Source organism: Theropithecus gelada, chromosome 19 (assembly GCF_003255815.1).
Source record: "Theropithecus gelada isolate Dixy chromosome 19, Tgel_1.0, whole genome shotgun sequence".
Lineage (NCBI taxonomy): Eukaryota > Metazoa > Chordata > Mammalia > Primates > Cercopithecidae > Theropithecus > Theropithecus gelada.
Genome location: NC_037687.1, coordinates 45,547,043 through 45,558,034, shown reverse-complemented (window position 1 = coordinate 45,558,034; position 10,992 = coordinate 45,547,043). Strand labels below are relative to the sequence as shown.

Sequence of the window (10,992 nt, the reverse complement as noted above, 5' to 3'; positions counted from 1 at the left end):
AAAAAAAAAAAAAAAAAAAAAAAAAAAAAAAAAAGAGAAATATATATATCATAGAACACACTACTGCCAAAAAAGGATAAGGATTCAGGCAAAAAAAAAAAAAAAAAATTTTTCAAATATGTCAAAGGAAAATAAACACTTTCTTTTTTGAGACTTTGAGGCGGAGTCTCGCTCTGTCGCCCAGGCTGGAGTGCAGTGGCCGGATCTCGGCTCACTGCAAGCTCCGCCTCCCGGGTTCACGCCATTCTCCTGCCTCAGCCTCCCCAGTAGCTGGGACTACAGGCGCCCGCCACCTCGCCCGGCTAGTTTTTTGTATTTCTTAGTAGAGACGGGGTTTCACCGTGTTAGCCAGGATGGTCTCGATCTCCTGACCTCGTGATCCGCCCGTCTCGGCCTCCCAAAGTGCTGGGATTACAGGCTTGAGCCACCGCGCCCGGCCGAAAATTTTTTAAAAATAAGAATGTTACCGTATTTGATCTCTGAGTCCTGGACACCTCTTATGTCTGTAGACTACAAATCCTACTCTTTCCCTTCTGGGTGTTCCTTTCTGCCCCTGAAGTCCATGGTGTAGTTTTCTACCTGCCCCAAGGGCATAAGATCTGCATAGCCCTTGATGCAGATTAAGGAGGAGCGCCCCTCTGGACAGAATCAGAGGGCGCCAGCTAGTGCACCCGTCTGGATAGGCAAACTCAGTGCGGGATGGGGGTCAGGAGACAGGACAGTGTGACTGAGATCATCTTGTGACAGTGCCCTAGGATAAGCTGGTAATGGGATTGTGCCCTAGTATCTTCCCTAATTTTAAGCTAAAAAATGAATTGCTGAGTCACATTTATGATTCATGGATGCTTTCCTGCCATATGTTTTTTTTTTTGACACTTTCTGTAAACGCCATCTGTGCTTTTCTCCCATTTGTACTGCCCTGCATATCCCCATTCAGCACTGCCAGTGTTTCCAGCCACCTCTTAAAGCATTCTGAAGTTGCATTTTATTCTTTGCCACACTTAAGATGTTCAGATGGAATGAGCAAATCTCCTGGCCAATAGCCAGGAAAATACCAGATCAAACTTTAGCTCAAGTGGGAACAGCATATAACCTCTATCTGGCTGACCCCAGTGCTTTGATGCTTTGTTAACTTTCAGGTCATCAGTTGGCCAAAGTCATCATCTGATTTTCTAAGTTGTTAGCTAATGACTCTAGGTACAGAGCACCAAGACGCTGGACTTCTTTTAAGTTGGAGTTTTGCTCTTGTCACCCAGGCTAGAGTGCAATAGCGCGATTTCGGCTCCCTGCCACCTCCGCCTCCCGGGTTCAAGTGATTCTCCTGTCTCAGCCTCTTGAGTAGCTGGGATTACAGGTGCCTGCCACTACATCCAGCTAATTTTTGGTATTTTTAGTAGAGACGGGTTTTCACCATGTTGGCCAGGCTGGTCTCGAATTCCTGACCTCAGGTGATCCACCCATTTCGGCCTCCCAAAGTGCTGGGATTATAGGCGTGAGCCACCAAGCCCAGCCCAGGTGTTTTTTTTGTTTTTTGTTTCTTTTTTTTAAGACAGAGTCTAGCTCTTTCTCTCAGGCTGGAGTGCAGTGGCGCAATCTTGGCTCACTGCAACCTCCACCTCCTGGGCTCAAGTGATCCTCCCACCTCAGCCTCCCAAGTAGCTGTGACTACAGGTGCACACCACCACACCCAACTAATTTTTATTTTTTATTTTTTTTGGTTGAGACAGAGTCTTGCTTTTTCTCCCAGGCTGAGTGCAATGGCACGATCTTGGCTCACTGTGACCCCTGCCGCCTGGGTTCAAGCGATTCTCCTGCCTCAGCCTCCCGAGTAGCTGGGATTACAGGCACCTGCCACCGCACCTAGCTAATTTTTGTATTTTTAGTAGTGACAGGGTTTCACCATCTTGGCCAGACTGGTCTTGAACTCATGACCTCATGATCCACCTGCCTCGGCCTCCCAAAGTGCTGAGATTACAGGCGTGAACCACCGCGCCTGGCCCACACCCAGCTAATTTTTGTATAGACGAGGTTTCTCCATGTTGGCCAGGCTAGTCTCGAACTTCCGGGCTCAAGCAATCTGCCCACCTCATGCTCCCAAAATGCTAGGATTACAGGAGTGAGCCATTGTGCCTGGCTGATGCTAGAAATTTTTTTAAGTTATTAGTATTTGTCTTTAAAATCTAATCATGGGTAAATCAAACCATTTTTCTTTGTTTTTGTTTCTTTCACACTTACCTGCCTCTGTCCTAGGCAATGCCCTTCCAGACATCCCTGGCACACACTGTGCCTTAGCCCTAGGTGCTACAAGTCCCATCTCCCCACAGCAGGGTGCTGGGCACAGCCTACAGCCCACGCTGTGGGGCAAAAGCCTGGCAGCTCCTCACTGCCTTTCATTGCATGTGTGACCAGCATGTCAGCAAAGCATAGGGAAGGACTAAGAGGCCAGTTTCTCCCCAAACCCGGTTTGTTCCTTTTGTCGCCATGCAGTGGGCTCAGACCCAGAGTTTGCACGCTATGTGGCAGGAGTGAGCCAGGCGATGCAGCAGAAGCGGCAGGCCCAGCATGGTCGCCGGCCAGGCAACCCCCGGGGCAACTGGCCGCCTATGGATGACGCCCATCGGACCTGGCCCTTCCCCGAGTTCTTCACAGAAGGGTGAGTGCTGGGTACTACATGGAATCCGAGTTTGAGACCCAAGTGTCCCCCGAGGGGCCTGTGAGAAGGGAGGCTCCTTGCCTGTGGGCATTCATTTCAACCAGTTCAATTCCAAGCCCCCGTGTGAGAGAGTGACATGGGATTAAATCTTTAGGGGTCAGAGTCATGTGGCTGACTGTTAGATGCTAAGTAGTGTGTTGTGTCCCTGTGAACATGCCATTGGTATACATTCATGATTTTCAAAACAGACTCTTCAGCCCTAGACAAGGCTCTTACATGATGGTGCTTGTAAGATAAATGCATATTTAACATGGCCTTTATACTGAAATGAGTGTGGCTGTGAAGCCCACATGATTTATGGAATGCTGTCATTATAGCCTACAAAAAGCAAAGGTGTACAGTTGAGATTCTAGTATATTGACAGAATTGCGAATTTTTATCATAAAGACAAATGGGGATTTTTTTTATATCCCATATTGCTACCTAGTTAATAAATCTGGGTGACTAAAGACCAGCTCAACTTTTAGTTTTTTCTTACTTCTTAATTTTTTTTTTTAACTTAAAAAAATTTTTTTTCTTTCAACTTTTATCGTAAGTTCAGGGGTACATGTGCAGGATGTGCAAGTTTGTTGCAAAGGTTAACGTGTGCCATGTTGGTTTGCTGCATAGATCATCCCATCACCTAGGTATTAAGCCCAGCATCCATTAGCTATTCTTCCCCATGCTATCCCTCCCTTGTTTTTTCTAAAACAAATTTCATATACAAACCATAGGCTTCTTAGAGGAATAAAGGGAAGTGATGAATATGTATTACTTTTGAAATAAGGCAAAGGAGGAAAACCTCACGTTTTAAGAAGGGAGAGACAAGAGACCACTATTTGGTTATGGGATGAATGCAGGGTAAGGACTGCCCTTTCAGGGTGGGGTGGAGGGTGGTGGGGCTGCAGGAGGCCCTGGCCCAGCTTCTCTCTCCGGCTTTCAGGGATGGCCTGCATGGTGCCTGGTCGGGTGCTCAGGGAGACTCTGCCAGCTCGAGTGATGAGACATCCTCAGCTAACGGGGACAGCTTGTTCTCCATGTTTTCAGGGCCTGACCTCGTTGCTGCTGTCAAGCAGAGAAGGTATGAAGGGATTTCTAAACCAAGGTGGGGAGAGAGGGGCATGTGAATGCAACCCACAGCTCACTCCCTGGGAAAGCCAGGAGCCCAGTCACTCCTAGTCTCCCTGTGTGGGAGGAGGGGCTCTTCCAGCACTGCCTGGCTGAAGCCTCTAAAGAGCGCCTGCAGGAGGCGGTTTCCACAAGGAAGAGCCGGCCTCGTCTTGTGCCGGCTCGATTTAGGGGACAGGGTGGCTGGTGCTGGTCTGTGCCTTGCAGGAGGCACCCCTTTCTGTGGGAAGAGCAGGCCCTTGGTTGCGAGTTCTAATCTGGACTCACCAACAGGCTCTGCAACCCCAGACAAGGGGCTGGCCCTCACTGACCCTCAGTCTCTTTATTAAAGATGGATAAAATGACCTCTGAATGGCATTTCAAAGTTTGAAAAAGTAGTAATATAGCACATTCAGACCTGAGAATGTTTCAAAAGTGGTCCCAAAAATTAAAATGGGCTCTGAACTAAGAGGAGAGCTTGGTTAGAAATAAGTAGAGAAACTGCTGTGGCTATGAAAGCAAGGTTAGGGTGGCAGACTAAGGGCCATGGGAGTGGAGGGTACGCAGGGCTCCCAGGTACTCGAAGCCATGCTGTGGAGCAGAGCTGGAGGCTGGGTTACATGGTCCTTGCCGGACAGGCCAGGCTCCGTCGGATAGGCAGTGGGGAGCGGGTAGGTGAAGACAGAAGGGTACTTGCACAGAATAGTAGTGGGCTGGGGGGTGGCAGTGACCAATCCTGAGCACACATTCAGATGCTTTCTGTCCACACTTGTAGTCCCAGCTACTCGGGAGGCTGAAGTGGGAGGATCACCAGCCTGGGAAGTTGAGGCTACAGTCAGCTGTGTTTGTGCCACTGCACTCTAGCCTGGGCAACAGAGTGAGACCCTGTCTCAAAAATCAAACAAAAAATCATGTCAGGTTAGGCTAGGTGCTCTGAAGGAAAATAAAGCAGGGTATGAGGGTAGTAAATGCAGAGAACAGGTGGATGTTCTATTTTCAGAACTTAGTCAATGAGACTTCTGATGAGCAGAGAGCTGAACAAAGTGCAGCAGCAGCTGGTGGGGAATTGGCAGTGGGGTATGGGTGAGGGGGGAAGAGTCAAGGATGACACACAAGTTTTCCGCCTGAGCTTCTGTGAAGGGTGCCGTGAACTGAGGTGCAAAGCCTGCAGGAGGAGCAAGTTTGAGCCGGGGTGGAGTTTGAGACTGCTGTTTCAGACATACGACTGATTCGACTTTTAAGAAGTCACATCTGGCACCATCTCTGCAGAGACTGTTGTCTGCATGCAGGAGTGCTGGCTCTGATCTGGCCACATCCTGCCTTTTTCATTCAACCTTGTAACAGTCACATATCCTTAGTGCTTGGAAACAGTATCTCTTAAATGAATTAACAAAAAGCCAGCCAGGCCCGCTGGCTCACACCTGTAATCCCAGTACTTTGGGGGGCTGATGCAGGTAGATCACCTGAGGTCAGGAGTTTGAGATCAGCCTGGCCAACATGGTGAAACCCCATCTCTACTAAAAACACAAAAATTAGCTGCGCATGGTGGCACATGCCTGTAATCCCAGCTACTCTGGAGGTTGAGGCACAAGAATTGCTTGAACTGGCCGGGCGCGGTGGCTCAAGCCTGTAATCCCAGCACTTTGGGAGGCCGAGACGGGCGGATCACGAGGTCAGGAGATCGAGACCATCCTGGCTAACACGGTGAAACCCCGTCTCTACTAAAAAATACAAAAACTAGCCGGGCGAAGTGGCGGGCGCCTGTGGTCCCAGCTACTCGGGAGGCTGAGGCAGGAGAATGGCGTGAACCCGGGAGGCGGAGCTTGCAGTGAGCTGAGATCCGGCCACCGCACTCCAGCCTGGGCGACAGAGCCAGACTCAGTCTCAAAAAAAAAAAAAAAAAAAAAAAAAAAGAATTGCTTGAACCTGGGAGGCGGAGGTTGCAGTGAGCTGAGATCATGCCACTGCACTCCAGCCTGGGAAAGAGAGTGAGACTTGGTCTCAAAAAAAAAAAAAAAAAAAAAAGGCAAAGAAAGTGGGCTCAGCATCTGAGTAAAGCCGGTGCCTGTCTTTGCCTGCCACCCCCAACCCCAGCTCCTCTGCCTGCACTGGCCGTGCAGGAGCGCATCATTCAGTGCGGGCTCCCCTTAGCCCCCTTTACGCCATGGACCCATGCAGCCCTCCTCCCCTCCTAGAACCAGGGCCTGGAGTCGCTGCAGCCTAGCACTAGTGTGTCCCATGCAGGTGGGCTGGGCAGGAAGCCAGGCAATCACTGCCCTGAGCTCTTGGTTCTTTCAGGAAACACAGCAGTGGAGAGCAGGACACCAGCACGCTGCCCTCACCACCTCTCCTCACCACAGTGGAGGACGTGAACCAGGTATTCAGGCAGGCTCTGTGGGCACAGATTTGGGCTAGCTTCCACAGCTGCAGTTTTCAGAGGGCCTCAGAGTAATGAGGGGTCTTCTTTGTGATGATTAACTGTGTAAATGATTAGCCTCCTCAGCTGACTCAGAGCCACAGGACGTTCTACGGCTGCGCTGTCCAGTAGGATAGCCATTCACCACATGTGGCTATGTAAATTTAAATACAAATAAAAATTCAGGCTGGGCATGGTGGCTCATGCCTGTAATCCTAGTGCTTTGGGAGGCCAAGGCAGAAGGATGGCTTGAGGCCAGAGGTTTGTGACCAACCCAGGCAACATAGACACTGTCTCTACAAAAAAATTAAAAGATTAGCCAGGCACAGTGGCACATGCCTATAGTCCTAGCTGCTCAGGAGGTTGAGGCAGGAGGATGGCTTGAACCCAGGAATTTGAGATTACAGTGAGCTATGACTGCACCATTGTACTCCAGCCTGGGTGATAGAGTGAGACTGCCTCTAAAATATTTTTTAAAAAGAATTAATCAGCCGGGCGCAGTGGCGATGCCTGTACTCCCAGCACTTTGGGAGGCCGAGGCGGGTGGATCACAAATGAGGTCAGGAGATCGAAACTATCCTGGCTAACACGGTGAAATCCCGTCTCTACTGAAAATACAAAAATTAGCCAGGCATGGTGGCACACGCTTGTAATCCCAGCTACTCAGGAGGCTGAGGCAGGAGAATCGCTTGAACCCGGGAGGCGGAGGTTGCAGTGAGCCGAGATCACGCCACTGCACTCCAGCCTGGGTGAGAGACAGACTGCGTCTCCAAAAAAAAAAAGAAAAAATGTCCTCAGCTTGCACTAGCCACATGTGGCAAGTGGCTACCATTGCAAGAAGTTCTGTTGGATAGGGCTGTGGGAGTGAGTGGGGCTCTGACCCTGCCTCCTAGGTGGGAATAAGGGCCAGGGATCTGGGGAGGTGGGAAAAGATGATACATTGCCCAAAATGCCACTAAGAACTCTCTTCTGTCTCTCAGGATAACAAAACCAAAACGTGGCCACCCAAAGCACCCTGGCAGCACCCTTCCCCGCTTCCCAGCACGCTGCCCAGCCCCAGCGCACCACTCTATGCAGTCACCAGCCCCGGCAGCCAGTGGAACGACACCATGCAGATGCTGCAGTCCCCAGTATGGGCCGCAACCAACGACTGCAGTGCCGCCGCCTTCTCCTACGTGCAGACCCCACCACAGCCCCCACCCCCACCAGCACATAAGGCAGCACCCAAGGGCTTCAAGGCCTTCCCTGGGAAGGCTGAGCGCAGGCCAGCCTATCTGCCCCAGTACTGACCCCAGGCCAGCCTGCCTGCCTGCCCAGAGCTGTGGGGATGGGTGTCCCCATCCCAGGGCCACCTAGCTGACACCAGCCACTCAGAGGACCAGTGCACCCCATCCCAGGGAGGGTTCCTTGGGGACAAGGGTGGTTGGCAGCTCCCAGCCTTTAAACCTGGCTTCTCAAACATTGGCGGCATCAGAGCCCTGGAGAGCCAGCTGGAGACACAGGCGTCTGGCCTTCGGGGGCTTGCTGGGGAACCTGCATGCCTAATAAGCCCCGCAGGTGACTCTGATGCAGGCGCCACGGCCACACTTGAAGAAACATAGCTCTTGGGTTTTTAGTCCTGCTTTGTGTTGAGAAGACATCAGGCCTGAAAGCTGAGGGCATAACTGACCATTTTTCAGAAACCCTCTCCTCCCTCCTCCACACCTTGAGTGATGACCACACCAATCACTGTATTTTTCTAGCTATTTTTTTCATGTAGGTTTTTAGTTAAAACATCTCCTGCCTAAAATGCATTGAATATTTTAAGATAACAGATACACTGGCTGGAGGTTTGTTTAACACTATATTTAAGCTTATACAAAATGGGCAAAATATAGAATATTTGTGATTGGAAGCAGTCACCTGGGGTTTCTGTGGGTGGACAGTTCCTCGCCACCCAGCAGCACCCAGGGACTGTGGCCTTTCCCAGCTTTACGGAAGCAGGATGGTGGAACTCGTGTCGGAGGTATACTGCTGAAGGTGCGTGGCGGTGGACCAGCCGGCTGCTGTCCATGTGCAGAGCAAGGCTGCACCTGCTGCCCTTCGATCCTTCCACACACGGCCAGGACACTGCCACAGTCCTCGGGGTGTGGTCAAGGGGCACTCAGAGACACCTGCACTAGAAATTGCATTGACATTGTGAGCTGGCTCAGAAGACAAACCAATTAAGATGTAGATAGAAATTAATTTAAGGTCTTTTCTTAAAAAAAAAAAAAAAATCCACCTCATTTTCAGTTAACATGTGCCATTAAATAGATAACATCCTGTGGATTTAGGGATATTTTCCAGCCAGAATGGATCCAGAAGAATTGAATGGTGCTTAAATTGAGAAATAATAATAAATATATCTATATAGAATAGACATATCCCACTGTATATTAATTGAGGTTACAGAAAGTTCTTTATATAAAACTTATTTAAATTTTTCATATTTCATCTTTGAAAAAGTCTAATTGAGAAAAATCCATAATATTTTCTAGTATGAAAGTTTGACAGTATTAATATTTTTTTTATATTTTCTTAAATCATTAAACCATTTTAATATATGTTAAGTACTAATAAATGGTTTATTCTTTCTAACTCCATATAAGCTTTTCCAGCAAAGATTGTAATAACACATTTATGTTCTCGTTTTTCTACAGATATAAGTAAATTTATATATAAAAATACCAAAAAGAGGATGGGCGCGGTGGCTCACGCCTGTAATCCCAGCACTTTGGGAGACCGAGGTGGGCGGATCACAAGGTCAGGAGTTCAAGACCAGCCTGGCCAATATGGTGAAACCCCATCTCTACTAAAAATACAAAAATTAGCCAGGCGTGGTGGCGGGCGCCTGTAGTCCCAGCTACTTGGGAGGCTGAGGCAGAAGAATTGCTTGAACCCGGGAGGCGGAGGTTGCAGTGAGCCGAGATTGTGCCACCGCACTCCAGCCTGGGTGACCAAGTGAGATTCCGTCTCAAAAAGAAAAAAAAAAGAATATATATATACACACACATAATATATATGTATGTACACACACACACACACACACACACACTAATTCGAGAGGACCCTTAGGGTGTCTGAGCCCAGCCACCTGAGTTTTTAGTACTGTGTTGTCAGGCTGTTCCCAGGCCTCAGGTGTTGTCTTTTGTGCTGTGTGGGGATGCATTGCTGCCTGTATTTATGATCTTTTGCCGTGGTTCTGAGCATTAACCTCACCATGTTTACAAAGAACTGTTTTGTATATAGACATTTTCAGGCACGTGCTTTGCACCAACCCTGCGTGGCTCCTGTCTGTTAGCTGTCACAGTGTGCACACTAATCTCTGTTAAAGTTGTCTATGGCTGTTCTACTTGTAAGATAGTTTTCTATTTCCTTCAGTAATGTGTCCACAGTACCCTGTATTTCGAGTTCTATTATACTGATGTACTCTTGTTTTAATAGTGCCTCCCCAAAGGCCTCACCTTGGACAGAGGTCAGTCCTTGATGCCCCAGCACAGGTGACGTTGCTAATTGTCACTTTCCAGTTTGTTTTTCTCTATTAAGGAAGACATTTTCTAATTGCATCTCCATGGGCTGTGAGACTGTGTGAAGCCGTTTGTGTGGTCTCCATGTAGGTGCTGTGTTCCCGGCACCACCTTGCTCTGAACACTGGTAATTCCAGGTGCTGCGCTTGGCAGAGGGGTCTCGCCAAAGCGCATGTGTGTGCGTGTGTGAATGTATGTGTCCTTTGCATGGTCGGGCGTGGCTGCCTTGCTAGGGCATCAGCAGGACATTGTGTGTATAGTTACAATGCTTCCAAACTGGAACTCTACATTTTGTATCTTTTAAAGCTCCTATAAGTAAAATAACTATTGGCTTTATTAAAAATATACATTTAATAATACTTTGTATCCTTGTTTAAAATGAACTGCAGAGGACATTATGTCAAAAGCCCTGCCTGATTCATTGCTTTGAAAAGCTGCACACTGAGTTGGTTTTTAGGTCAGCCTGTCCTCTGATTCTAGCAAGGGGAAGACCACTTGGGATATTACAGTGAGCTGAAGTGGATGGGCAGGAGGCAGAACAAGCAGCTACACCTCCTCTATTGGCTTCCCTAAGGCCCAAGCTGGTTTAGGCCCCTGTGCAGGGGAAGCCAGTGCCGTAGTGAAGGAGATGTCCTCTGAAAGGTGCAAGCTCTCTGGGTTGGGGTCTGCCAACACCCATGTCCCACCAAATGTGGATGCTGTGACTTGCCCAGCTAGCTTGTCCAATGAGGAGACGCAGGAATGAGGGCTTATTTTACCCTCTCCCCAAACCAGGGACCCAATCTATGGCAGAGATACTGTGCCACACAGGGATAAGAAGGACCTGTCTCTGCCTGCCGCAGTGGCTCACACCTGTAATCCCAGCACTTTAGGAGGCTGAGGCAGGTGGACCACGAGGTCGGGAAATCGAGACCATCCCGGCCAACATGGTGAAACCCCATCTCTACTAAAAATACAAAAATTAGCTGGGCATGGTGGCGCGTGCCTGTAATCCCGGCTACTCAGGAGGCTGAGGCAGAAGAATCGCTTCGCTTGAACCCAGGATGTCGGAGGTTGCAGTGAGCCGAAATCGTGCCACTGCACTCTAGCCTGTCCAGAGAGCGAGACTGTCTCCAAAGAAGAAAAAAAAAAAAGGCCAGGCATTGTGGCTCACACCTGTAATCCCACCACTTTGGGAGGCTGAGGTGGTGGATCATGAGGTCAGGAGTTCAAGCCCCGCCTGCCCAACA

General features: G+C 49.1%; 1 protein-coding gene across 1 annotated transcript in view; it reads left to right on the top strand.

The window, feature by feature from the left end:
* KIAA0355 (KIAA0355 ortholog) overlaps positions 1-10,122 on the top strand; it is a 92,169-nt gene extending 82,047 nt beyond the window's left edge. Inside the window, exons 12-15 of the mRNA XM_025368493.1 lie at positions 2,488-2,653; positions 3,636-3,773; positions 6,098-6,176; positions 7,196-10,122. Of these exons, the coding sequence (XP_025224278.1) occupies positions 2,488-2,653; positions 3,636-3,773; positions 6,098-6,176; positions 7,196-7,504 (692 nt within the window). The 3' untranslated portion in view covers positions 7,505-10,122. The remainder of the gene's footprint in view (positions 1-2,487; positions 2,654-3,635; positions 3,774-6,097; positions 6,177-7,195) is intronic.
* The last annotated feature ends 870 nt before the right edge of the window (positions 10,123-10,992 follow it).